Source organism: Caenorhabditis briggsae, assembly GCF_000004555.2.
Source record: "Caenorhabditis briggsae complete genome, chrII, whole genome shotgun sequence".
Classification (NCBI taxonomy): domain Eukaryota; kingdom Metazoa; phylum Nematoda; class Chromadorea; order Rhabditida; family Rhabditidae; genus Caenorhabditis; species Caenorhabditis briggsae.
This window is the reverse complement of record NC_013486.2, coordinates 13,694,146-13,722,046: the sequence shown is the minus strand read 5'-3', so window position 1 is coordinate 13,722,046 and position 27,901 is coordinate 13,694,146. Positions and strand designations below refer to the sequence as shown.

Sequence of the window (27,901 nt, the reverse complement as noted above, 5' to 3'; positions counted from 1 at the left end):
TGATTTCGGCACCCCTTCTTTGCGTACACCTGTTGGTCCTATGGGGAGAGAAGAATAATGGAGGGGGACACATGGTAGGGTGTTGGTCCGGTCCGTGTATGTGACCTGTGCAAAAACGATGGCAAAAATATAAGACTAAAAAACTTGACAGCAGCTATAAGATATGCTCTTAACCAAAGTACCTGCTCCCACAGGATACTGTGACTTTAAGCTTACCATGAAACCTGTATTAAAAGGGTTCCCAAACCCTCAACTTTGAGCCAATTTATCTCGACTCATATAAGAGACATAAAAAATGTGTCAACTGATAAAATATTTATCATATTATCACAAACAATTTATTAGTTGACAACTTTTTTCTATCTTTGACGATAACTAAGATACATCGGCTCAAAGTTAGAAGCATCTTCTATTACAAATTTTACGGTAACTTTTCCACTTTCGTACAACTAGCTCCTATGGATTTTTATTTTTTTATTATTTATTTTTCCAGATTTCAAATGTTGTTTTTTCCAGTGTAAAATGACCAGCCGCCAACTTCATGACATTGCCAAAATCCCGGAAGACGGCAAACAACCGTTGTATGCAAAATTTCTTCCAAGTGAGAGAGCCAATCTCTTAACTTTGAGCCAGTTTATCTTGGTTCCTGTGTAAGATATCAAAAAACGTTCAACTATAAAAATATTTATCACAAAATCACAAACATTTTATCAGTTGATCACTTTTTGATATCTTTTACAGGAACCGAGATAAATTAGCTAGAAGTTGACTCTAAACTCGCAGACTCCGAAATCGCAGAATCTCATTTTCAGTGAAAACAAATATCACTCTTGGTTTGATGGCTTTCCAGAAGAATATGGAGCATCGCAAGTGGAATCATAGATGTTTGAAGGGTCAAATCTCCGGCGAGTATAGGAGAGATGAAAAATTGAAAATTTTAATAGAAGTTTTCCAGACTACAAAGCAACACGGTGGTTTGAGAAGCTGCAGACGAAGTTGAAAGTTGTGGAAGATGAGCAATCATTGATTTTTAAAATAATTCTGATTGTTTCATTTTGGGTTATGAAATTGTGATTGTTAGTTTGTACACAAGAGAACAAGCCAAAGCCAAGGGGTACTGCATTAGAAGCTCACCCTTTACGTGTACTTAGAGCCCAATTATCTCGGCTCATATAAGAGATATCAAAAAGTTGTTGACTGATAAATTGTTTATCACAATAGCAGGAACATTTTATCAGTTGATAGCAATTTGATATCACTGATAAGAACCTAGATATTCGAGCTCCAAGCTCACCATAACAAATTCGGTACAGTAGACAAGCACACTGTCTTCAAGCTCAATTATCTCGGTTCCTTCAAAAGATATCGAAAATCTTTAAAATTGTTAAATTGTTCATCATAATATCAGCAAGATTTTATCTGTTGACAAATGTTTTCTAACTTTATTAAGAACTGAGATAATTCGACTATTCCACACCATCTTCCTTTTACTTCTCCCTTCTGCGTGGACTTGTGAGAGACTGTGAAAAAAGCGAGAGAGCGTTATGTGAAGGGAGAGCGCGAGAGAAACAGAGACTAAAAATTCGAGGCATTTATTGTGAAATATATGCTGAACTTCGCAAATTTACAGTCCCTGAACGATTCAAAAACATCGATCCGATCCATACAGTAACCCTTCTCCTCCCCATCTTTCTTTTTTCTCCGCCACCAATGCTGACGTCTTGTTGGCCAAGTGCCAAATGTTGTCTGCGTCTCTTCTTTCTACCAATCTCTCACTTTTGCGGAAAATGTCAATTGGATACAGAAAAAAAGAAGGACGATCCGTGTGGTCGACAAGTTGAAGGAAATTGAAACGATACCGTATTTTCTCTAACAGAAAGTATACGTTCACTTTGAGCTCAATTATCTCGGTTCTCATAAGATATATCAAAAACTTGTCAACTGAAAAATGTTGGTGATATTATGATAAACATTTTATTAGTTGACCGATTTTTGATATCTCTAATAGGGGCGAGATAATTGAGCTCAAAATGCACTACAGAGTTGGTTTCAATAAAAGCGTTTTTTTTTTCTCGATTTTCATGTGTTTTCGGTCGATTTAAAGGGAAAATAACAAAAAGCTTGCCGAAAAGCAGTGAATAACGAGAAAAAATGGTCAAAAAGTACAAATATTATTAGGGTACGGTAGCTTTCGTCGTGGGACCTTCTGTCACGATCACCGGCGTTTTCTCTGATTTTTTGTGCCAGAATAGTATTAAAAATTCCATGAAGAAATTTTAAAAAATCGACAATAAAATGCCAATTTCATCTATAAATTTCTAGTGGGAAATTCGAATTTCCCGGGTTCATTTTTTACCATTAATTTCCATCGATTTTCTCCGATTTTCCCCGAATTTCTCTGTTTTTTCCCACAAAATTCTCATTTTCCTGTTATATTTTCCCTATTTTCAGCAAAAAATGGGCATCAACGACATAGCCGACCGTCTCTTCAGATCCCAGGCGACTAAATACTCTGTCGTCCAACTGATGATTGAGGAGAAGCGACTCGGCACCTGGCGATTTTAAATATTTTTTTATAAATTCAATGAAATCGGTATCAAAATAAGCAAAATTTACAAGAAAAATCGGGCGAAATCACATGAAAAATCGATCAATATACATTTAGTCCACACTGTCTTCTTCCTCTGATTCTCGATTCGAAGTATTTCGAGCATTCCGATCTGCCACGTGTCGATGAATCGGATTCACATGACGAACAAGAGTCAATCCGTGGCCCATGTGGAAGTAGACCGGGTGTGCACCTGGAATTCGAGAATTTTCAAGGAGCCGCGACGCACACGGGACAAAAAACACACTATCATCGAAAAAACCGGCTCCTTGGCTATAATTATAGAATGCATTCAAATCTTGATAAGCCAACAAAGCGCGACGTCTTCTGGCAGCTTTTTGGATCGCCGGAAGCTCTTCGTCGACGCTGTCACTGGATGAGGAGCCGGGGGAGGACTCTGAAAATCGGATTTTCTTGGGAAAAAATCGATAAAACGTGTCAAAATTACCTCTCATCGGTTCACTCATCAGAGATTCTGGTTCGACGTCTTCTTTTCCGATTTCAGCACTTTCAGCGCTCTCCAACGCCACCTTCGCGCTCTCCGACGCCTTCTTACCCATCACAACCATTTGAAGACGTCTAAAAGCCTCAAATTGCTCGCTAAGGCTCTCTAGCTCATTTTCCATGGATTCCGGGAGAATTTCCGACGTCTTCAGAGGGAATTCTGCGCTTTTTGAGGTCAAATTGAAGTTGGGACCTCGACAAGAAGCTAGTGGAAGACGTGCGTTTTGCGATGACATCTGGGATTCTGGGACGAGAAGAAGGGCTTTGTAGGTGTCGATAGCCACGTGGATGTCGTCTTTTAGGCGCTGAAAAATCGATATTTTAACACAAAAAACCGTAAAAGAAGTTTTTAGGGCCTGAAAATTCGATTATTTTAAGAGAAAATCAAGCTTCTATGCCGAAAATGAAAAATCGATAATTCAAGGGAGAATTTGAAAAATGCGCACTTCAATCTCGTCGGGTAGCTTGAAATCCGCTTCCAACCGAATCAGAAGCGTCTCTTCTGAATCCCACGTCGCCTCTGAATCCCATTCTGAATAGTGCTCCGGAATCTCCTCCAGCGCTCGTCTTGACGCATTCTGGCACTGAATTATCAGGTTATGCGCCTTTAAAGCCGAAAATCGGCTTTGAAAATCTAAAAATTGGGATTGAAATCTCGTGGGAAGCTCTCCACTGTCCATACTCATCGCTGACGCCGTCAACTCGTTCCAATCCAGATTTTTCTGATTTTCCAGCGCGATTTTGGCGTTTTCAGCAGCCTTTTGGCACTGGAGAACGAGATTCTGAGATAGAAATCGACGAATTTGCTGGTGGAGAAGATTCTGCATCCGTTGAATGTACATGGGAGGTGCTGGAGGGTCTTCTGCAGAAATATCCACGGCTTTATCGGCGGGAATTTGAATTTTCAGCGCTTCGCTTTCTTCGTATAGCTGCTTTAGAATGATTTCATTGGCCACTCGATCGAGAAAAGAGACGTCAACGTCTTCTGGAGCGACGTCGTCTGATGGAAAGTCTTTATCTTCGTCGGTGACGTCTTCAGAATCCTCTTCTTCATCGCTGACAGCTTCTGAGTCCTCCTCGGCAACTGTGACGTCTTCTGAGCTCTCTTCTTCGTCGGCAACGTCTTCCAAGCCATCTTCGGCAGCTGTGACATTTTCAGAATCGTTGTGATCGGCTTCTGAAACGACGTCGCCTGCTTGAATGTCTTCTGATTCTTCCTCTTCATCGGTAACGTCTTCAGACCCATCTTCTTCATCGGTAACGTCTTCTGAGTTTCCCTCTGTCTTAATAACGGCTTCTGAATTCTTTTCAGCGTCGGTAACGCCTTCTGTGCTCTCTTCTTCATAAGCGACGTCTTCAGAATCCTCTTCTTTATCGCTAACAGCTTCTGAGTCCTCTTCTTCGACGCCAACGTCATCTGTCTCCTCTTTTTCATAAGCAACGTCTTCTGAATCCCTCTCTTTGTCTCCCACGTCTTCTGAGCCCTCTTTCGCCTCGCTAACGTCTTCAGAAGGCTCCTCGACAAGAACCGAAAGTTCTGGAGCACCAATTTTCGCCTCGGCGACGATCAAATTATCCAATGAGAGCTCTTTGGTGACGTCATCATCGGTACCTGACGTTTCAACGTCTCCACCGTCTTCCGCGGGAAATTCGAGACCTGAAAATTCAGTTTTTTCAAGCACAAAACCACCAATACTCACTTCCTGAATCCAATTCCCGATACAAACTCGCCATCCAGTCATCTGGAAGCTTGGGAAACGCGGTATTCGGTTTCTTTGGAGAAACATTGGATATTGTCATTTTTGGGCTGATATGTTTGGGTTTTTAGCTGTAATTTGCAGCAAAATTGCTTTAAAATCGTGAAAAACTGCGAAAATCCGGAAAAAATCACGAGAATCCGGCAAAAATGATGACAAATTCGAAGACAATGATGAAATGATTCAACTACCGTACTTTAAAGGCGCATTGGCTTGAATTTTGTATTGCGTCTCGAGTGGAAGAGCCTTTTCGGTGTAATTTTACGAAAATTCATTTTTGGCTTGAAATCACTGTTTTAAGCTTGAAAAACACCATTTTTCAGCGGAGTTTTGAAATTTTTTCAAAAAAAATTGTCGAAAAACAAATTCCGAATCCATGGAAACAAGAAATAAATCACCCGACAAAAAAAGAAGCCCTGAAAAACTGACTAATAGTTCAGCTAGCGAATCACTCAAGATTTAGTGATAAAAACTCGAGCTTTTGCATGCTTTTCGTTTTATAAAAAAACATTTTCGATTAGTTTTAGACCTGTTTTATTGAATTTTAGCCAAAAAATCGCAGAAAATAAGGGGAAAGCGTGTCGAATTTTGATAAAAACTGAAAGGCCGGGAAAAATCGATATCATTGGGGCTGGAGAGGGCATTTGTAGAAAAGTATATCCAAAAACGGGGAATTTTAACGGAAGTACATCACAGGGGAATCGAAAACGAACACAATTAAAGTAAAAAGCGAACTTGATTTTCAATTTCCAGCGTCCCTCTTCCTCTTACGGCTCTCTCTATCCCTCTGGTTTTTGCTCGGAGCTCGTCGAGCAAAGTTCTGAGCAATCAGCCATTCCCCACGTTTCTTGACGTTCATAAACATTTGGGACCAATTTTCTTTTTGATTCTGACTCAATGAATCCCAAAGCACCTCTGGAAAAAAAATAGATTTAATTTTTTTCAGATAAATCTAGAGAAATCTTACTGTATGGGTCAAACTTGAGCCCAGAATTTTGGGGGTTTTCGTTTTTGGGAAGCTCCATTTTACTTTTTTTCCATTCCATTTTGAAAAAGATGAAGGTGGATTGGGGAACGATTATGGTGGGGATGGGAAGATTGATGATTGGTTCTGAAAACTTGAAAAAAATTAATCTCAATTATCTCACTTCCTGTGAGAGCTATCAAAAAAATTTTACTGATAAAATATTTATCAGAATATCACCATTATTTTATCAGTTTACAAATTTTTGATATCTCTCATAGGAACGGAGATAACTGAGCTTAGAATGCAATTATTGTTTTGGAAAACAGCTAACTTTGAAGACCTACAGTAACCGCCGGAGCTCAAAAAAGGTTAAAAACTCACTCTTCAGTTCATCCGAGGGCAACTGTGAAGCCAAAATCATCACATAAGTGATTGGGTCGACTTCTGGAGCTGGCGGCGGCGGCAGTATCCCTTTGGCATGATTGGCCACGTCGACAACAAATTTCACTGTAAAAATGACACAGTAATCCTCTATCTTTCTGCGCCCCAGCTGGATTGATCATTCAATACAGTATCCCTAATCACTGATAGCAGTACTCGATTATAGTAACTCTATAAGTAGCAGACTACAGTAACCCATCTACAGTACCCCTACTCACACTGTTCCTCCTCGGTCATAGGCACAACTTTGCCGAACTGCGACTCCATAAAATCTCTGACCTCTTGAGGGAAAGTCATAACTACCGTATTCCAAAAAAAAATGGACCACAACAAAACAGGAACAAGAAGTTCCAAAAAACTGATTGCCAGCTTATCACAGACCTTCCACGAATAGGCGGAGCTGATCTCTCCATGACGTCTCGTGGTCCACTAACCAATGACTCATTTCGTCGAGGGAGACAATATGCATCGTTTTAATAGGGTTTGGGAGTGAATAATTGGAAGAAGACGAATGAATCAGAAGCTAGGGAGGAGGGGTACTGTAGTGGAGGCAAACAATGCAATTTTTGGGGGAAGATGGAAATGGAGGGGTTGAGAGGGAAACAATTTCTCTATGAAAAATATACGTTTATGTAGATTCTTAACTGATTTGTACGAAATAAGCAGAACCGCCCCCTTTTCCCTCACAAACAGGCATTGTCTGCGAGCCCACTGCATTTTCCTCCTTACGCACCTATGTTAACGGACTCTTAATTTTTCAGAACCCTCATCTTCTTCGCCTTCTTGATCATTGCCATGACCCGCCCGGTTGCTCGTATCCCTAAGAAAAGTTAGTTTTTTAATCTTTTAGCCAGTTTTTCATGGACCCATTTTCAGGCACCGTCACCATGCCTCTCCTGAAGACTCTTGTGAGAAAATTGGAGCGCAAGAATGCCCACCAAAGGAAGGTTATCAATTCTCATGCAGACAGTGAGTTCATTCATCGGTTTTTTGTCCAAAACTTTTTATTTTCAGAAATTATTTCCACAGAGCTCCTCAGGAGAGCTTGCATTGATAATCATCAATTGCTCCAAAATTCAAGAGAAAAAGTTATGGAATTAGAAGGGGAGAGAAAAGAGTGGGAGGAAGAAATGGCACAGGTGAACCAGGAGAATTTGAGATTAAGAGAAGAAAGTGAGTGTTGCTTGTTTCTGTAGCAAATAAATTATCATTCTTTTGCAGTTCAAAGAGTTTCTTCTACATCAGACGCTCTGAAAAGGAAGATGGACGTTCTGGAGCAGGAAAACTCCAGGTTGAGAATGAAAGGTGAGTTTCATGGAAAACCAAAATCATTTGAATCAGTTTTTTTAGTTGTAACAATCAAAGAAGAGGTCAAAGACGAAAAGAAAGAAAATGCCAGGCCAACCAGTAAGTATTCTAAAAATGTTTCAGCATTTACAAAGACTGATTTCAGAAGCCACGTCGTACCTCTACGAGGCTGACAACGGAGCTGTCTCTCAGGCAGTTAAAGTAGCGTCTGCTGCCCATTTCTTCTACCGAGGGCATTTTTCAAAAAGCGAGAACTGTAAGTTAGCCTAACTTTTTATTTAGTGTTTTGACCCAAAAAATTTTTAGACACTCGCTGGTCAGAGTTGGGGACAGCCGAGAGAGCCAAGTGGACCAAGAAGTGGGCAAAAATGAGGAAGGTCCAGAAAGAGCAAGCAGCACAAGGGTTCATAATTCTGCGGTCCCAAATCAAAGAGGAATTGGAAGATGAGCCAAAATGGGCAATGGTTCTTCGGAGAAGAAATTAATTACCGTAAAACCTCTAATAGAACGACACCCGGATCGTCCACTTTGAGCCTATATATCTCATTTTCTGTGAAAGATATCAAAAAGTGGCTAACTAGTAAAATGTTGCTGATATCCTGATAAACATTTTACTAGTTAACTACTTTTTGATATCTTTCAAAAGAAGTGAGATATATAGGCTCAAAGTGGACGATCCGGGTGTCGTTCTATTAGAGGTTTTACGGTATACTGGATTCATAGTTTCTAGCGAATTTAAAGCTGCACTTCGTTAATTTTTCCTAATTATAATTTCACTGTAGCTACATAGTTGTAAATGTTTTAATTTTTCATTCCATGTATTGTTATCTTCCTGTGATTCCCCAGATTCATCGAAACCTTGATCCTTGATTCAGATTTTTTTCCCAATTTTGTCATTCCACGGTTTTTTTTTATAATTTGGCTCTTTTGATCTCATGCCGCCAATTTGCCCCCTTTTTCCTAAAATTCAAATTTTAAGTGCCCTAATAAAGTTGTTTTTTCTTAATCTTGTATCACTGTGACTGCTCTTCGCACCTCAATAAAACTAATGCATTTTTAGTAACATATTACTGTAATTCAGCACTTGTTAATCTTTTTTGTTCTCCTGGGCTAATATGGGACTGTTATGAAGACGGTATCCCTATATACCTGAACACCGTAAACTGTCCTGGGTTCTTTTCCTGATTTCGGCTAGTCTGGCAGGTCTAAAAACCAATCAATAGGATCTTCAGATCAACTACACAATCTTTCTGGAGCCCATCTTTTTTGCTATGCCTCTCTCGACCGTGTCAATAAACACATAGAATCCACTACATATGTAGAGTCCCTTCCAAATGGCGTCATTATTTATTTTCAAATTTCTCCTACTAAATTCAAAACCTTCATCAATCAAAATTTCAGGAAACACCGGATTTTCTCAGATTTCTGCAAGTGCCGGAGTCCCACAATCTCTGAGAAAAAGAATCTGACAATTTGAAGACGTTGGAGAATAGCCACAAAAAATGGTCCTAGAAACATCTATTCTTTTCAAATGACGTCATTTTTCGTTTTCAAATTTTCCCTTCTGGGTGTCTAGACTGTCCCCCTGACATGTCTAACCTTCTGGTGCAGTTCACACAGAGTCTCCCCTGCGCAGAGATTCCTCAGCTGACAGAGAGGGCGGAGCCAATGACGTGGATCTTGCCCCCTTTCAGTGTTTGTTTGATGATGACTGACCATTCATTTTGCTATTATGCTTGTCTGAGAAAAAAAAAGGTTAGAGAGTATTTTTTGCAGTCTGAATACGGTAGCGATATCGAAGCGGAGAGCTTAAATAGCACACAAACGGTGAAGGCGCAGACACTTTTTCTCTGCGTCTCAACCTTTTTTCTCAGACAGGCATATTATTTTGAATAATATTTTTATTGTCGTTTTAAAAAAAATCTGGAACCATTTTGATTATTTTTCCAATTTCAGACCTCAACTAAATATGTCCCTGTGCTCTTCTTCAGTTCCTGTCTTCGGTTCTTCGCTTAACTTGAATCAAGGTAATTCAAACTCTGTCTACAGTAGTAACCCAAACAGTTTCAGCTATCGAAATCGCCCGACTCCGTCAACAATTGGCTAATGTGTCCCGACAAAATGAGGAACTGCAGGAAGGTAAACAAATAATTCTTAAATATTTAAACTTAGGACCGTAGAAGACTGTACTCCTACTATAGTACTACTGTAGAACTGTAGAAAAATTGCTCATTTTTTAGAAATCGTCAAGCTCTATTTTATTCAAAAAGTGCTCGAGACAAAGAAGAATTTTTATATTGGATGTAGTCAGACAGCGCATAGATTTCTGGCAGATGAGAGAAAGACAGTGGAGGAGTTAAGAGAGAGTGAGTTATTGGATTTTATGAATTTTTAGAATATATAGTTTGTTTCAAGAATGTGTTTGTGGAAAAATCGAGAAGAAAGTTGAAGAGGTCAAGAAGGTCAAAGAGGAAGTTTTCGAAGACGAAGAGTGTGTTCCTGATATGCAAAAATATGTTGCTGTGAAGACTGTAAAGAAGGAAATCCTTGATGGTATGTTTTCAGAATGCTTTCAGAATTTTCAGCATTTTTTTCAGATTTTCCCTTGGAATCTACTCATCGCCCAGCTGCTGGATTGAAGAGAAGGTTGAGCAATGTCATGGAGCCGTCGAAAAAATCGAGAGTCGTTGTCTAATTTTTGCCCCCTTTTGATTATACATTCTTGGTTGAATTTTATTTGGTTTCTTTAAAATTTTTCTGATTCTTTAGTTTGAATTTTCCTATTTTTCCATTTTCAATTATCCCATTTCTTCTCTGAATTCATTTCCTTTTCTTGATTTTTTATTTTCCTTATAATCCATGCCTCATAAATGTCTCTTGAAGAATCGTTTTCCTGAAAATCGAAAAAAAAATTAGAAAAAAAGAAGGACCAAATTGCTGGCCAGAAGACGTTGTGATCAGAAGTTGTCCAAAAACGGTTCTATAGCGGGCCATGGCCAGACCAAAACTTCTAGTTTGGCTGAAGGATCGGAAGATACATAGATAATTTTTGATTTTCTCTAAATCTATAAAATGATACTTTCTTTTCAGGTTTTGCCGATTCACACCATCTGTTGTATGACAACTTTTGGGGATTAACCTTATTAATCTCTTCTCATTATCTTTGTTTGTTTTGTAGTCATTGTTATAATGAGTGGGACTGCAACAGATGTCAATTCAGGTTAACGGTCACATGTTTCCATCAGATCATCTTCTGCAATTTTTCTGGATAGAATTTGAAATTTTCAAATCTACAGTTTGTTCTTCAAAGAACGGTTAAGATTTTGGTCTGATACTGAGCAGGTTGTGGTCGTAAGTTGCTTAAAAACGGCTGTACAGCGGACCATGATCACCAGGAGCCTCTTTCATATACGCCAACGGCCTTCTGTCGTGTCTGAGACCTCGTTTCTCAGTCGGTAGCGTTTTGGCATCTCGAATAGTTCATCCACAACTCGTGGATCTGGCGAAGCTATGCAAATCGCGGTCGCGACCAGCCGCGGCAGACTGGGGCTCAGGCCGCTTGTATGGTGGCGTGGGCCAATCAGTCTGTTCTTTTGCTCAGCAATACTGATGCCACTAGAGCCGCTAGCCATGATCAAAATGCCGCGGCCAACCATTGCGCAGTCTTGTCCGTGAGAAAAGGTCGTCTCTACGATCTCCCAGTTTTTCTCCACGTCTCCGTTATGATCTCCTCGCTCTTCTAACATAACACTCACCACTTTATTCCCCTCCTCTCAACCTTTCCCCACCACTATAATGTGCTAATCGAGCGCAAAGGATAACTGTGACACCACAATGTTTGCCAACTTGTCTTCTGTCTCTTTTGACATGCGCAGACATTTGTTAAATGGGTATTGATGGCACGTTGAGGAGGATTAGGATGGACCCGATTGCGTGGTTGCGAGATTTAGAGAGTTGCGTAAGGAATACAGTAGCCGGACCTAACTGACTAGTTGGCTCGATGAGCAGAATTGCGTAATTCATATTTTAGAAATGAACATATTACCCTACGCAACCGATAAAGTATGGACGTTAATGACGTAATCCCGACATAAATGGTTTTCCAAAAAAAGGTAGAGAAACAAAAAATTTAATTATATGGGGGATCGATGGCTTATAGATTTTTAAAAACAGGAATTGCAAAAACTTGAAAAAAATAGAAAAGACCCTGAATGAGAAACTTACCACATTTGCTAAAATTCGACCGTAGTTCGCCACACCTATACTTCCACTTTTACCTTAATTATCTCGCTTGCTATGAGAGATATTGAAAAACTGTCAACTGATTAAATTTTGATGACATTATGATAAACATTTTATCAGTTGACAATTTTTTGATAGCTCTTATTGGAAAGAAGATAATTGAGCTCAAATAGTACAAGAATAATGACGAGGTGTTATTGTTTCGGCCCACCAGACATGTGACCTCAGAATTGGTACTCCTAACAATATATGTTTTTCTCTGCATTCCAAATGTTGCGAAATTACTACGATGCATAGAAAAACAAACATTTTCAAATTTTCCCGCGCTTTCTCTCTGTTTGAACTTTTGAACACAAATCAGATGACGAAATTTTTCTGATAAGCTATCAGTGATAATATCTCCGAGCTTTCAGCAATTCTAGATACAGATCTTAAGGCTCAAATCATGATATTTCTGTTTTCCTTATCAAATCAAATCAGAATATCTAGATTTTTCCAAATTTTGATAAAAAATTTTTGAGATTGTCTTTTTGAGATTGACCCCATATTTTTCATACATTAATTTTTCAGAGCTTATTTTCAGATCCCAAGTTTCAGACTTTCATAGCAATCCAAAAATTATAATAATTATTTCAAATTGTTCCATTTTTTCCCAACCCCCTTACATTATCCCGTTATACCTCTAGTAATTCTCCCCCCATTCCCATTCGCCCTTTAAAGGTGGGGGGACAGGAGATTTTCCGTAGTTTTTTAGTAGCTAGAGTATGCATTCTACCGTCACGGTGTACAACGCTAAATGTCACTCTGTGTACAGCTGTCGTCCTCGCCTTTATGTATGCAATCAGGCGTGCGCTTTCTCTCTGCCCGCGTTGCTCAGTCGGTAGCGGCGCCGCACCCTCAATCATCGCCCTCACAAGTTCAACTCCCCGAGGGGCATCTTTGAACGGAATTTCGAGAACATTATTTTTTTCATGTCCCCCCACCTTTAATCTCTTTATTTGCACTTTACCACCTCCCATTTCTCCAAATGACCACTTTTTTGTTGCACTTTTAAATGACAATTTTGGGAATTTGAATTTCGAATTTTCCTGTTTATTCGCGCCATCAAATTTTCTCATTTATTGACAATTTTTTTCATAATTAAGTGTTTCAGGTATTATCGGTCATCGTCAAAATGATCAGTGCCCACAGTACATCAATTCTCGACCAAAGTCCACCCGGTATGTTTTTATTTATTTTCTAGAGAAGTTGTGCAATTTGAGCTCAATTATCTCGTCTTCCATAAAAAATGAAAAATATCTGTTAACTGATAAAATGTTTATCAAAATATTACCAACATTTAATCAGTTGACAGATTTTCGATATCTTTTGAATGAACAGAGATAATTGAGCTCAAATTGCACGTACGCTGTGACTAGATTAGAGCAAATAGTTGTCAACTAATAAATTGTTCATCATAATATCACCAACATTTTATCAGTTGACACATTTTTCATATCTCTCGAAGCCGAGAAAACTGACATCAAATTGCTTACTGTAGGATAGATTAGCGCAAGTACAGAAAGTATTGATAAATCGGCATTCAAAAAATGTCAATTTAGAATCCATCCATTTTCAGCGCTTCGAATTGGCCGCCGTCGTTGCGCTTCCGAAGTTCGTTCCGAGCCAGCACGCGTCTCTTCTTCGGATCCTTCGTGCCAAAAGTGCAAAGAGCTTCACGGTAAGGTTATTTCGAATTTCTTCGAGGAACCCAGAAAGTTTTCAGCTCGGGTCCAGGAGCAGAGAGCGTACCGAAAGAAGCTCGTCGAAAAGAAGGACGACAAAATCCGAAATTTGATGGATCACATTGACGGATATGGCAAGGTTATGGATCAAAATGGTGAGTGAGGGGTTTGAAAGAATACTGTAAGAGTATCGTTTGCTCCAATGATAGAAGCTCAATTATCTCGGCTCCTTCAAAAGATATCAAAAAATGTTCAACTGATAAAACATTCATCATAATATCACCAACATTTGATCAGTTGACAAATTTTTGATATCTTTAATGGGAACCGAGATGATTGAGCTCGAAGTGTGCGTATTGGCTGAGACCCATTTGTTTTTTTTTCAGCCGAGATGAAACAAGAAGTCAGGAAGATGCAAACTCGAGTCAATGACTTGGAAGCCAAAAATCTTCGGCTCGGTAAGTGAGATATCAGGACATACAGACGCACAGACTTCCTTTTTTTAAACATAACATTTTAAATTTCAGCCACCGAGAACTTCGATTTGAAGGTCCAGATGAGAGACATGGAGAACCAGCACGTGATGGATCGTCAAGCTGACCAGGACAAGATAATCGAACTTGAGCAATTCATCGGCTACCTGCAGACGTTGAACACGCGTCTTGCAGATGCTCAGTGAATGATAAAGTTGTTGGAAATTGATGATTTTATTTTTGTTCTGTTCTTTGTTCTCTGTTCAATGCTGTTGCAATAAAAATCTGAAATTCTTAATCTTCCGTCAAATGCGTATTTTCCCAGTTTCAGTTTCCCTCCTAATTCGATTTTTGTCGCGCCAATAAAACCCGGCAAGGCTTCCTATTTCTCCTATTCTCCCGGTTTTTTGTTCTGTCAATTCATGATTTCTATCTGAAATGCTTTGAAATTGCTTCTGGGCAAGAATGCAAAAGGTTTGCGCTGTCTGTGATGGCCAATCGTCTGGAGGAAAGAGTGGTGGAAGACGTAAAACAAAAGGAGGAGGAAAGAGAGGTAAGCGAAACTTGGCACGTTGCCAAGATAGTGCAAACGGGTCACAGACGGGCCAACAACGTGATGGGTCTTAGCTTGTTTCAGCTTCTATATTTTATGTTTAGTTGAAATAGGTGGGGTAGGTTTTGGTCAGATGATACTACCGTAAATGCTCTAAATGAAGCCCTAGCTAGAAGTGCACTTTGAGCTCAATTATCTCAATTCTTATAAAAGATATCAAAAATTTATCAACTTATGAAATGTTTATCATAACATGACCAATATTTTATTGGTTGGCAGCGTTTTGCTATCTTTCGAAAAAACCGAGATAATTGAACTCAAAGTGCACGTATAGGCACATTTACAGACCATTACAAGGCTCAAGATCAACTTTATCGTCTGAACGGGCAAAAAGTAGCCAAATCGGTTGAGGATTTATCACAAAAGGTTGTAGACTTGGAGGAGAAAATCATACAATTGAAAAATCAGGCGAAAACTGATAGTAGGTTTTTTAGAATCATTTATTCAAAACTTTATTCAAATCTCTGCAGATCAACACATTATAAACCTGAAAAAACAGTTGAACAACGATAATAATAATGCTCAAAATCTCAAAAGACGACTTGTGAAAGCGGATCAGGACATCAAGAAATTGACTGATCTAGTTGAGATATCTGACAACATCCGCGAAGATTTCGGTGAGATTTTAAACACTATCACTTTGAGCTCAATTATCTCGGTTTCTATAACAGGAATCACAATTTTGTCAAATGATAAAACACTGGTAATATCATGATAAATAATTTATCAGTTGACAGATTTTTGATATCTTTCCTAGGTGTCGAGATAATTGAGCTCAAAATGAGTGGGCTTCTTTCGGAAAAAATACGGTAAGTCATAAAATGACTCATAACCGGTATTTTTCAGCTATTGAAATCTCCCAACTTCGCCAGGAAGACAAAAGATTGAAATTGAAACTTGAAAACCTAAAAACCGATTCAAAATCTGAAATTTGTGCATTGAAAGAACAACTCCAGAATTGTGGTAAGTACCCATAGCTTAAATAAATTCTAAAAAAAGCAAAATTCCAGAATCTCAAATCATCCAACTCCAAAACAATCTGAGCCAATTTAAAGTCAGTTTTGAAGAACAAGGTGAGCCAGAAATAGAAAGAATTCGGCAAAAATTTAACATTTTTCAGGTATCGAGAGTCTGTTCCTCCAGGAGACCATCCACGAGAAAGATTTGTTGAATGAGGAACTTAGTCAAGCGATCAACAAAGTTGTTCGGGAGAATGAAGAGCTGAAATTGAGAATCAGAGGGCTGGAAGCTGAAAGAGAATATTTTCGAGGCCATCGAACTGAAAATAGATAATTTTTGTGCTCATTTTTTTGTTGAAATTCGGAAAAACTATAGGATTTTATTTTGTGGTGGGCTCAGGTTCTCCGGGGGGCAACATTTACAAAAATTGCATTTTTTCTGATTTCTTGGCGCTTCTCTCGATAGCGGAAAATTAGCTTTTTTGGCACTTAAAAATTCTAGGACATTCCGAAATTTGAAATGGGAATGCAATTTTTTCGAATACTGCTTCTCGAATTTTTTTCGTTTTCAAACATTTGAATTATGAATAAAATGAACTAAACTATTCTTCAGTTTCAAACAATTTTGTTATTTTTTCAATTTTTACAATTTTTTTGAATGGGAATTCAGAAATTGGAAATTGGAATACGGTTTTTCCATAAACTGCTTCTCAAATCGTTTTCGTTTTTAAACCTTTGAATTATGAATAAGATGAACTAAACTATTTCCCAATTTCAAAAAGATTTGTTATTTTTTCAATTTTTACAATTTTTTGAATGGGAATTCAGAAATTGCTTCTCGAATCCATACTTGTAATCCGGGCCTTTGCCGGGCCTTCGCGGGCCCTGCCATAACTTCTTTCAGAATCAATGTTTGCGAACTAACTCAATCAGGTATGATAGAGCTCCACGTGTACTACAAAACGGTATTATTTGGAATACTGTATCTTGTCTATGAACAGAGTTACAGAGCAAAAGGAGCAAAAAAAAAGCAGGCCTGCCCCGGGCCTGCCGGGCCCTGCGAGAAAAGCCACTTTATGATCTGTAACTTTGTTCATAGGCAAGATACAGTATTCCAAATAATACTGTTTTGTAGTACTCGTGGAGCTCTATCATATCTGATTTAGTTGATTCGAAAATATCGATTCTGAAAGAAATTATGGCAGGGCCCGCGAAGGCCCGGCAAAGGCCCGGATTACAAGTATGCTCGAATCTTTTTTGTTTTCAAACATTTATACTATGAATAAAATGAACTATACTATTCTCCAATTTGAAAACAAAAACGATTTGAGAAGCAGATTTAAAAAAAACGGTATTCCAATTTCCAATTTCTGAATTCCCATTCAAAAAAATTGTAAAAATTGGAAAAATAACAAATCTTTTTGAAATTGGGAAATAGTTTAGTTCATCTTACTCATAATTCAAATGTTAGAAAACGAAAACGATTTGAGAAGCAGATTTTGAAAAAACGGTATTCCAATTTCCAATTTCCGCAAAAAAAAATTTTTTTTGCTCCTGGGTCCTGGGGCATTATTGTTTTTTATTCAAGACCAGCGAATTTCCAAAAAACGTCATTAAGAGAGAAAAAATGGAAAGTAAATTATGTGCTCGCTTCACAGAACAGAAAGTTCATAGACGTAGCCACATTATGAAAAAAAAAAACAAAAAAGTTATTCAGATGACACATTTTTGAAATCTTTCCCAGGAATCGAGATGAAATAATTCAAAATTGATTCTGTAATTTTACAGTAGCTGAGAGTCATAAATTTTGAGATGCCTGAGAATGTATTAAAAAATTTTTGAATTTGACTTTATGAGTCTCAATACCTGAAAATCCAGATCAAACCAGAAATATTCATTTCCTGTTCTTAAATTCTGACTCAGAAACCAATTTTCACCAAAGTAGACAATTTACACCTAGTGATTGCATTTTTCGTACATAATTTGATCGGTATTTTCGCTTTTGGCACGTTTTCGGTGTGACAAAACATTCCAATCTTGTTCAGGCTTATCCTGATTCGATTTCTTATTACTATGATTATTTTTGGTTCTATATGTTCCAAGTTTTCAATTTGATACTACATTTTTATTCGATCTCAGAAACTTTTTAAAAAAACTTGTTTTACCGTATTTGCTCTAACTTTGAGCTCACATATTTGGGTTTTTATGAGAGATATCAAAAATGGGAAAACAAATTAAATATTGGTTATATTATGATGGATAATTTCGCAGTTGAAAATGTTTTGCTATCTGTTGATGGAACCGAGATAATTGAGCTCAAAGGGCAAATATATAATTTCCTAGTCTCTGAAATTTTTAGCTATGAACGACACGCTGCGAGAACCAACTACACGAGCTGTGGGCGCTGAAATTATGCTGGTAAACTAAAATTTTCCAAGAATTGAACTTCAAAAAAATTAAGGCCTCATTTCTGGGTTTAATTATCAATTTTTATATGATGTCCTATTTTTCAAAACTGGAAAAATCAGGATTTTATATTTTGTGTCTATCGAAAACGATTTCAAATTGTATGAGCTTGTGTATTTATTTGTTCTATGCGGGGCCAGTGAATTTTTTGTGAGTTTAACATTTATTTTTCCAAAAAAAAATTGGAAAAAATTTCAGCTACACTCAAATTGGACCGTGTCTTTTAGACGCGTATATGAACCAGATTCTGGGATATGGTCTACTTTTACAAGGTGAATCTCCGAATCTCAGAATTCCAGAATTTCAGAATTTTAGAATCTCAAAATCTCAGAATCTCAAAATCTCAGAATCTCAGAATCTCAGAATCTCAAAATCTCAGAATCTCAGAATCTCAGAATCTCAGAATCTCAGAATCTCACAATCTCAAAATCTCAGAATCTCAAAATCTCAGAATCTCAAAATCTCAAAATCTCAGAATCTCAGAATCTCAGAATCTCAGAATCTCAGAATCTCAGAATCTCAGAATCTCAGAATCTCAGAATCTCAGAATCTCAGAATCTCAGAATCTCAGAATCTCAGAATCTCAGAATCTCAGAATCTCAGAATCTCAGAATCTCAGAATCTCAGAATCTCAGAATCTCAGAATCTCAGAATCTCAGAATCTCAGAATCTCAGAATCTCAGAATCTCAGAATCTCAGAATCTCAGAATCTAAAATTTCAGGCCCAGCTACACAATTCATCATCACCATCAATCGTTTCTACGTAATTTGTTTCTCTCCAGTCAACATTCCAGCCTACAGTAACCACATTACTGTAGCAGCAATCGCAGTATCGTGGACTGCAAACGGCTGGTTTGGAACACTAATTGGGCTGCCAAGTGAACCCTAATTTTTTTTAATTACCTCTCTCTAATTATCTATAATTACAGCTGATTGTCTTATTTCTTTTGGATTCGAGCATCTAGACTGTATATGGTACTCTGATTGTGGAGATGTTGTGGGATATTACCAGATAATGATCATTTTTATATTAGCGATCGCTAATAACTCTATGAACTTCCTAGTAGCGATTAAACTGTTCTGTACTGCTGTAAGTAATTGAAAACTAGTTTCTGAAACTTAAGAAAATTCCAGAAGTCCCTCATGAAAATGTCCTCGGGTGCTGCGAAAAATCGACGGAAACTTTCTATCCGATTTTTCATCCAATCTGTGGTCCAGGATTGGATTTGTGTGCTAGACTATTTCAATAGCTACTTTGCGATGTCAAAAATTTGTGAAGAAATTTATTGCATTGTCTTCATGACCATGGGTTTCGATGTGTTGGTTTATGGATTGGATGGGTGGGCGGGAGTACTGTAGTTTTGAAAGTTCGAAAATTCCAAATTTAAGGTTGGTTATGTATCTGTTCAATCGGAATGTGGAGCAAAAAAGTGAGCGGAATTCGAGACCGAAAGTTTCGGATGGACCAACGTTAACCTAATTATTTCCTTTTGTTCATTTTGAAAGTCATCTGTGTTGTTTTTCAAAATAAACCTTCTCTTTCTTAGAAAAAAACATTTTCTGATCTCGTTAAAAAATATTAATTGAATAAAAAATATAAATGAATACAAAAAAAAATGTAAAAACGACAGAAGGAGAGGTGCGGTTACTAGGAATGAAAAACAAAAGGATGGGATTTTTGAAAAATCCCCTGCATGAGAAATCCCAACTTCTACAAGAATACCCACACTATGGATCTTCTAAAAAAACTGATTTGCTTTCTTTTTTAAATTTTTTGTGATTTTTCAAACATTTCAGACAGTCTATGAACAAGAAGAAATTCTAATTTTTGAATGTCAAGTATCGTATTCGCCCTAATAGAAGTCCCAACCAAACCGCCAACATTGAGCTCAATTATTTCGGTTCCTTCAAAAGATATCAAAAGTCTGTTAACTGATAAAATGTAGCTGATAATATGAGAAATATTTCATTAGTTCTATGATTTTTGATACCTCTTACAGTAACCGAGATAATTGAGCTCAAAATGCACGTGTAGGGTGGCCTGTATTAGAGTTATCGTAGTCAGCTGTTGGATAGGCCTGAAAATTCTAAAGTATGCTAAACAAAAATAGAGCTCCAATTTTGTAGTGGACAACATTTTCGTGCAAATTCATAGAAACAAGATATACCTATTTAAACCAACCAAATGCCAAAGTTTCAGATATATTTCTAAGTTTAGAGTCATTACACTTTGAAGTGGCGAATCGGATTTGAACGAATTTGTAGAAAAAACTTGTGAACTACAAAATTGAAGCTCTATTTGTGTTCAGTATTCTTAAAAATTTTGCTGACCGATTCAACATAATTTAATATATTTTCCAGACACCCATATCTGGTTATTTTGAACCACAAGGTCTGTTTTCCATTTTTCAATTTTTTTTTCGGGATTTTCTTTTTCGTTTTTAAATTAATCTAGTTGTTTCCCATCTTAAATTCTAAAATTTCTCTTTTTTTTTCGTTTTCTGAAAAATCGGAATGTTCTATTCTGGCTTCCAGAACTTTAAAATTATTTTTCAGATTTTCCACATTTTCAAAATGAACAAAATTATTACACAAGGATTCGGGTTTCATTTAATTTCTGTAAGTTAATTTTTTGAAATTTCCAAATTTACACTTCTCATTTTCAGGTTTCTCTCGTGGGACTTACCATAAACGCCTACATGTTTCAAAATCTATTAAATTTTCCAAAATCCAGTTATTATATTTTGTGTTGCTCTAAAACAGTTTCGAATTGTTTGAGCCTTCTAGTCTATCTTAGTTATTCAGGACCAACGAATTTTTTGTGAGTTTTAGTTTTTGTTCTCAGGTTTTCAAATTTTTTTTCAGCTACACTCAAATTGGATCTTGCACATTGAATTCTTATTTAAACCAATCTCAATACGGATTGATGCTGTTAGGTAGTCTTCGGACCTCTCAATCTCAGTCAGATTTGAAGTTTATAGGTCCCATTACTCAATTCTTGATTGCCATTAACCGATTTCTAGTTGTCTGGTTTTTTCCAACGTCTTCTCTGGAGTACAGTAACCATGTTACTGTAGCTGCCATAACAGTCTCTTGGGTGTTTACAGCTTGGTTTTCAACGCTTCTGGGACTTCCGAGTAAAGAATTTTAATGATGAAAATAGGAAGAAATTTGAAATCTAACTTTCCTGTGAATGATATTAAAAAGTTATCAACTACCAAAGTTGATATTTCATATTATGATAAACATTTTATCAGTGGAACAAGTTTTGAATTCTACTATAGGAAGTTAGATATATGGGCCTAAAGTTGATGATTTGGGAGGCATTCTACTAGAGTGTGTATGTATTTCTGTTTGGTACTGTAGATCGAATTTGGACTCAAAATTTTAGCCTCTTTAAATACTGGTTCAATTTTTATATTTCCTAAAACAATACTTTTCAGAAAAGTGCCGAGTTTCATTTATCTTCCCACATGTTCCTTGTCTCAACAGTTCAGACTGCAACGACCAGATGATATTTTACTTTGCTTTCTCTCTGTTTGCTCTAGCTGTTACTACTAACTTCTTGAATATCTTAATTGCAGCTAAACTGTTCTGTATGTCGGTAAGACATCCAGTGTTTAGACCCAATAATCCGCATTCTTCAGAAGCTTCAAAAAGCGCTCTCTTCGGACGCTCACAAAAGCCGTCGACGTCTTTTTATCCGAATTTTTCTTCAATCATGTTTCCAGGATTGGATATATGTTCTTGATTTCATCAACAATTATTGTGCGAGTCAGTACTGTAGTGAAGATTTGTGTTTAACTGTGATTACTATGGGGGTTGATGTGTTGATTTATACAGCGGATGGGTAAGCTTTGCAGTTTGATGGTTACTGTAGACACACTGTTTCAAGGTTGATCATGTTTATATTCAATCGGAATGTGACACTCAAAAGTACCAATGCAACTGTTGGAGGATCGAACAAAGGAAAAACTACGAATTCTATAAAACCCGGAATTACTATAATATCACCATGAACTGTCTTGTTTTTCTGTTTTTTCTCAAATTGAATTACAAAGAAAATTTGATTATCAAAAGAGAAGGAAAAAGTTCCAAAAAACAAGAACAAAGATGAAAAATAGCAATTTTTGAAAGTCAGAACATTTTAGTAAAAAAATTAATAAATTCTAGCCGCCTGAGATGTTGTATTCTGTGTCGTTTCCTTCTTTTTCACACTTAACACAATGGTTTTTTTGTTTTCCGCAGAGTGTTGGAAAAAGAGCATGACGAACCTAAAAAATTGATTTAAAGCAACAAAAAATTTAAAAAAAAAACAGCAAAAAGTTTATTAATTGTAACTACCATAACATCTGTGATAGCAGGGAACCCTCACTCTCTAGTTTGAGCTCATTTATCTCGGCTCCTATGCAAGATATAAAAAATTTGTCAACTGATGAAATGTTGGTGATATTATGAGAAATATTTTATCAGTTGACAAATTTTTGATTTATTTTATAGGAACCGAGATAATTGAGTTTGAAGTTGACGGTTTGAATTGACTTCTATTAGTGGGAATACGGTAGCAACAAAAGGAAATACATATTCAATAGTTTCACATATTTTCTAGTGGAAAACACCTAATTTCGGGTGTCTGAAAAACATGATAGTGTCTGAAAAAAATGATAAATGTCTGAAAAACAGGTGTCTGAAAAACATGATAAATTCACTCAAATAAGAAGAACCACATTCAGCGCTCTTGCTGGATGTTTTGCCACTTAATTGCTTTCAAGCGGTATATCTCATTCAGATGAATTTCTACAAAAAAGTTGTCAACTACAAAAAGGAAGCTATTTTTTTGTTTAGTAGACTCTGAAAATTCAAGACGTATTCAACAATCTTAACTATATTTTGTAGACTTCCAAAGTTGACTATTTATTTTGGATTATATGGTTTATTGGGATATGAACACACACACACACACAAAGATAAAAATCCTGGAGGGCTTATATAGTACAATAAAGTGGGAGGAGTTAACATTAAAGTGATGTGGAAAGATCAAGAATGAAGGGGGAAAATGAGTCATATGAAAAGCAATATCTGTAAGAGCACATTATTGCATTCTTACAGTTGCGGGGGATACAAAAGAGCAAAGAACAGTGACGTCACGTCCAAAATCGTTCTGAGCTTGAAGAATAACTACGAAGTAGTACTCGTTTCTCGAGTACACTATTTGTCATTGAAAAAGGTGAAAGTATACTTTCGGCTGGTATGCTTTCGACTCTCTAATGGAAACCCACCCAAGCATTTTGAGCTCCATTATATCGGCTCCTTCAAAAGATATCAAAAAGTAGTCAACTGATAAATTGTTTATCATAATATCAGAAGTGTTTTATGAGTTGACACAGTTTTGATATTTTTCACAGGAAATGAGATAAATTGACTCAAAGCTAAAACAGGAAAATACATAGTTATATGGTGTTTACGGTGTATTCTACGGTAGTCTTCTACAAAGCATAGTTTCAACTGTACAATTAGCAACAGAAATGTCAGTGCTATCATTTATTGAGTTCCAGAAAGTTCAAAAACGATCTAGAAACATCTAGAATCTTTTTGTCACTCACCCATCTAACACAGGAGTCATCAAATTCGAAAAAATATCGAAAATAAACCTAAACACAATTCCATCGTTCAACAAATCGATATATGTGCTATTGACACTATCAATAGCAAATATCCAATCCTGTATACAACTTTGAATGAACAACTTTTTCGATTTCGCCTGACGACGTCGAATTGTTTCAGAATGCATGTGCTTTTTGTTCTGTATCTTTATCAGTGGTATAGAAAGCGAATTCTAGAGTAATCTAGAACTTACCACAGACATAACCAATTTTATAAGGACAATTAGATTACATACGTTGGAAAGGATCGCACAGATAATCACAAATCCCATGGCGGCCTCTCCAATATCATCATCACAACCACCACTCCACCAATTCAGCAGTTCAGGATTATAGATCACATTACAATTATCTGTAGTTTGTAGTTTTTGAAGTTGTTGTGCTCTCTCAAATTACCTATGACCCCCATTGATGTGATAGCAATCGCTGCTAACCAAAACATCACTAAAATAACTACAGTAATTTTCTGATTGTTCTGAGTCATTGCCTGTTTCACAAATACCATCACCATTAATCGATTAATAGATATCATGAACTGAGTAATCGGACCCAAAAGGTAGATTCCATAACTGACCATTTGGTTTACAAGCATGTTGAAAAATGTTGGCCCGGTGAAATTTTCACTAGAATTTTTTTTAATTTTCAGATTCCAAAATTGTTTTAAAATCTTACATTACAGTAATTGGAGCATTATGCAATAGATACCCGAGGATTATAACCATATTAGAGAGAGTTTTTGAAGAGCACATAATATAAAAACTGCTCATTTTCTGTTTACAAAAGCTTTGCAAGACTTTAAAATTCACAGCGATTCCAATAATGGAAATCTGCAATTCCTCTTGGATTTCTAATTTTTTAAGTAAAGGATAACTGTACCAAGAACATGAGATATCCCATAAACTTGATCGTAATCGGATCGGCGATTTCTCTGGGAAGAACTTTCCCATTTTTTAGTAAATTTAACGTGTATTCCGAAACCATTTTTTGGAATCAAAATATTGGATAAAAAACTCCAGAAAAAATGAAGAAAGCCTGAGAAAAAAATCTGGAAAGTTTGTGATTCTGATCCGACGTCAGAAAGTAAGATTGTTTTTCCGGGAAAATGCAGAAAGAAGAATTGGAAAAAAAAATGGTAAACGGAATTTAATTTTCAGGAGAATTGGTTTTTGAAGAATGCAATTAATCATAGGAAAACACTGAAAAACAAAAGAGATCTGTGATATTATTATTCGGGTAATCAGTTTTGAAAACTCAATAATATGAGAATCAGAATAAAGAGCTTCTTGGAATTTTATTTTTTTCATTTGTTAACCCCAATAGACAATAAGTTATTAACTTTTTGAATCCAACTTATCAAAAAAAATTCACATTTTTTAAATATTTTCTAATTGAAAATATTCTTCTAATTTCGCTAGTCAATCAATTATGCTGATAATTTATTCAGTAAATAAAATGCTAATATTAATGATTCAAAAATAATGAAAGGCACAAAAGTGAAGTGAATTGTGAAGAACTTGGTTGAGATGACAAATTTTGATATGAAAGGAAGTCGGCTGATTGTTTTCCGAAGGTGTAGATGAATCTGAAACAAAAAAAATGTTTTTTTAGAAACTTCGAGGTTTTGTGATTTCAAACTGAGTCAAACTTTTGCACGAAACACACCATAAAACCTGTAATAGAAGAGCACCCTAATTTTAAATTCGGTTCCTGTGAAAGATATAAACAAGTTGTCGACTGATAAATTTTTTATCATATAATCATTCTTATATAAATAAATGAAGTTGCGTCTCTTTCTCAAGCTGTCCGAACACGTTGAAAAAATTGGAATAAAATATAAATTTACGTGGCCCTTTGAATAATACAGAGGAGCGAAGCGACGAACAGTAAAAGATATAGATTAAATCGCGCCGAAGACGCACCAGGCAACTGTTTGAAGCGCCGGAGGCGCGGCAAGGCTGGGTATCATTAATATTTCATCAGTTGACAAATGTTTGATATCTTGCACAGGAATTGAGGTAATTGAGCTCAAACTTGACAGTGTGGGGGCCCTTCTATCACAGGATTGACGGTTACCGTATTTGCTCTAACAGAAGCTTATCCTATACATGCCCTTTGAACTTAATTATCTCGGTTCCTATGAGAGGAATCAAAAATCTGTCAACTGATAAAATGTTTATCAGAACATCAGAAGCTTTTTGTTAGTCGACACATTTTTGGTACATTCACAGGAACCGAGATAATTGACCCCACGCTGTTGTTGGTGCAATTTCACTGACTTTCGCCCACTTCCCTGAACTTGGCGCACCTTTGAATGACTTTACTGTGAGTCCAAAAACAGGGTCTCTATAACAATATGGTCAGAAGTCTAATAGTTAGAACAATTCTAAACAAGTACCTATAAAGTGTAAAAGGTAATATACCTACTCAATACCCTATGGTGTCCCTTTTTTCGTCAGAAACTGAAATCCTCTTACCTAATCGTTTTCAATCTTTTCCTCTTCCATCCATGAGGCTACCTCAGCAAACGCTTCTTCATATATCGTTGGGTCCCATGGTTCCACTTCCAAGTCATCAATCTCCGCTTCCAAATCGTCATCATTGTTTGATATGCTTCTGCCATAACCGGAATCCACATCGTCCAGACTTATAATCTCGATTTGGTCAAAAACGTCCGACATCTTCGCAAAAAAAAAACAAGGGAACTGAAAAAGATAAGTGACAATCTAACTGAAAATTGAAGATGAGGAAGAGCCGATGAAAAAATACTAACTGAAAGGATAAGATGAGGAAGAGCAAGTGTTATTAACATCAAGAAATGTTCTTAGACAATGAAGAAATTTTGGGATTTCAATCGTTTAAAAAGTGGGCTCGAGAGAGAATGAAAATACAAAGCAGCATTCTTGATAAAACAAAGAAGGAAACGAGACAGACAGTCTCTTGAAATAAGAAATAGATAAGAGAGCATACCAAAAGTTTTCAAAAATGAGACTGTGTGGAGACGGAGGAAAACACTTTACACTGATGATGGGCTCTCCTGGGAACGTCTCTAGCTCATAAGGAACAACTGTTGGGTCTTGGTGGATCGAAGCAGAATATTCAAAACGAAATTTATGAACAGCTTTTTTATAAAGTATGATTTATTCTACATAAAAATTCAAATTTCGATGAAATCCGGGAAAGCTATTGAATGGGTGGAGTTTATAGAGAAATACTGGAGATTTCGAAAAAAGACGAACGCGTCTAACATTGGCACCATGCCAATCAGAGCAATTTCAACATAATGCTGCTATTTCGACAGATGGTTGTGTGTATTTCAAAACTTATCGTCAAAAACTGTAATGTAAGAAAACCAAGACAACTGATAACAGTTGTATGCTCCTCGCTTTAATGATGAGTCATTGATACTATCAGATTGGTAGTGAGGGAAAACACAGATTAACAATGCAATAAGAAACAATAATGAAAATAGAAACTTCGGGTTTGTGGGAAAGACTACTGCATTTGCTCTAATGGAAGCTCACCCTATGTAAACTTTGAGCTCAATTATCTCGGTTTCTATAAGAGATACCAAAATTTTGACAATCGATAAAATGTTGGTGATGCTATGATTTATCAGTTGATAAAGTTTTGATAGCACTTGAAGGAGCCTAGATAATTGACCTCAAAGTTCAAGGATATGGTCTATTAGAGTGCGTCTAGACCGTCAGTAGCCGCCAAGTTTGAACTTCCCATGCAGATAAGAACACTCGTATTCTTTTTTTTTTCGAAAATTTGGTTTATTGATCTACAGAATTACATATCAGAATGGGGAAACAAAACTTAACATTTAGATATGAAATCAAGAGAAACCAGAAAAAAAAATTATATGTACTTGTGATTGGGAAGCAAGGTTTGGGGATAAGGAAATGAACATTCGAGATGGTTTTTTTGTGAGAATCGCAAAACAATAAAGTCTGAGAAGGAAGAAAAATCGGGGTCATGTTTGTATTCGTAAAACAATGAGCAAGAGTGTCTTTGTGGGCGGAACCTAAAGAGCCGAAGTTTCTGAAGTGAGATTGAAGGCGGGAGGGATCAAAGGTAAAAGGAAGAGGACCAATAGAGAGTTCGTTTTAGAAGGAGCTTGAAGAGCACATTTTGAAGATTCTGGAGTGAGGATCGAGGGGGTAACAATGATTG

At 36.9% G+C, this 27,901-nt stretch overlaps 9 protein-coding genes across 9 annotated transcripts; 6 read left to right on the top strand and 3 right to left on the bottom strand.

Moving 5' to 3' along the window:
- Nucleotides 1–5,611: 5,611 nt before the first annotated feature.
- CBG21435 lies at nt 5,612–6,257 on the bottom strand (the record flags this gene model as incomplete). Its single annotated transcript, XM_045242953.1, has 2 exons — nt 5,612–5,784; nt 6,218–6,257. 2 exons carry the CDS (start codon nt 6,255–6,257, stop codon nt 5,612–5,614), a joined length of 213 nt encoding a protein of 70 aa, XP_045097304.1.
- A 907-nt stretch (nt 6,258–7,164) lies between these two features.
- CBG26212 lies at nt 7,165–8,070 on the top strand (the record flags this gene model as incomplete). The annotated part of the gene is made up of 6 exons (XM_045242952.1): nt 7,165–7,246; nt 7,292–7,450; nt 7,499–7,582; nt 7,628–7,684; nt 7,731–7,841; nt 7,892–8,070. The coding sequence occupies 6 exons, from the start codon at nt 7,165–7,167 to the stop codon at nt 8,068–8,070; spliced, it is 672 nt and encodes a 223-aa protein (XP_045100445.1).
- Nucleotides 8,071–9,554: 1,484 nt separating this feature from the next.
- Nucleotides 9,555–10,280, top strand: CBG26211 (the record flags this gene model as incomplete). The annotated part of the gene is given in 6 exon segments (XM_045242951.1): nt 9,555–9,612; nt 9,656–9,724; nt 9,826–9,951; nt 10,001–10,214; nt 10,251–10,252; nt 10,270–10,280. The coding sequence occupies 6 exon segments, from the start codon at nt 9,555–9,557 to the stop codon at nt 10,278–10,280; spliced, it is 480 nt and encodes a 159-aa protein (XP_045100444.1).
- A 2,721-nt stretch (nt 10,281–13,001) lies between these two features.
- Nucleotides 13,002–14,230, top strand: CBG26210 (the record flags this gene model as incomplete). Its single annotated transcript, XM_045242950.1, has 5 exons — nt 13,002–13,047; nt 13,446–13,547; nt 13,593–13,706; nt 13,938–14,009; nt 14,079–14,230. 5 exons carry the CDS (start codon nt 13,002–13,004, stop codon nt 14,228–14,230), a joined length of 486 nt encoding a protein of 161 aa, XP_045100443.1.
- A 259-nt stretch (nt 14,231–14,489) lies between these two features.
- CBG26209 lies at nt 14,490–15,930 on the top strand (the record flags this gene model as incomplete). The annotated part of the gene is made up of 6 exons (XM_045242949.1): nt 14,490–14,577; nt 14,924–15,058; nt 15,108–15,254; nt 15,484–15,600; nt 15,648–15,710; nt 15,758–15,930. 6 exons carry the CDS (start codon nt 14,490–14,492, stop codon nt 15,928–15,930), a joined length of 723 nt encoding a protein of 240 aa, XP_045100442.1.
- A 2,027-nt stretch (nt 15,931–17,957) lies between these two features.
- Nucleotides 17,958–19,542, top strand: CBG21430 (the record flags this gene model as incomplete). Its single annotated transcript, XM_045242948.1, has 6 exons — nt 17,958–18,014; nt 18,058–18,212; nt 18,261–18,940; nt 18,992–19,152; nt 19,197–19,402; nt 19,452–19,542. 6 exons carry the CDS (start codon nt 17,958–17,960, stop codon nt 19,540–19,542), a joined length of 1,350 nt encoding a protein of 449 aa, XP_045097303.1.
- Nucleotides 19,543–20,636: 1,094 nt separating this feature from the next.
- CBG21429 lies at nt 20,637–21,916 on the top strand (the record flags this gene model as incomplete). The annotated part of the gene is made up of 5 exons (XM_045242947.1): nt 20,637–20,681; nt 20,729–20,883; nt 20,928–20,998; nt 21,506–21,666; nt 21,794–21,916. The coding sequence occupies 5 exons, from the start codon at nt 20,637–20,639 to the stop codon at nt 21,914–21,916; spliced, it is 555 nt and encodes a 184-aa protein (XP_045097302.1).
- A 1,238-nt stretch (nt 21,917–23,154) lies between these two features.
- Nucleotides 23,155–24,706, bottom strand: Cbr-srx-101 (the record flags this gene model as incomplete). The annotated part of the gene is made up of 6 exons (XM_045242945.1): nt 23,155–23,260; nt 23,666–23,865; nt 23,920–24,077; nt 24,122–24,348; nt 24,398–24,552; nt 24,602–24,706. 6 exons carry the CDS (start codon nt 24,704–24,706, stop codon nt 23,155–23,157), a joined length of 951 nt encoding a protein of 316 aa, XP_045097301.1.
- Nucleotides 24,707–25,148: 442 nt separating this feature from the next.
- Nucleotides 25,149–26,403, bottom strand: CBG26208 (the record flags this gene model as incomplete). The annotated part of the gene is made up of 2 exons (XM_045242944.1): nt 25,149–25,307; nt 26,242–26,403. 2 exons carry the CDS (start codon nt 26,401–26,403, stop codon nt 25,149–25,151), a joined length of 321 nt encoding a protein of 106 aa, XP_045100441.1.
- Nucleotides 26,404–27,901: the final 1,498 nt, after the last annotated feature.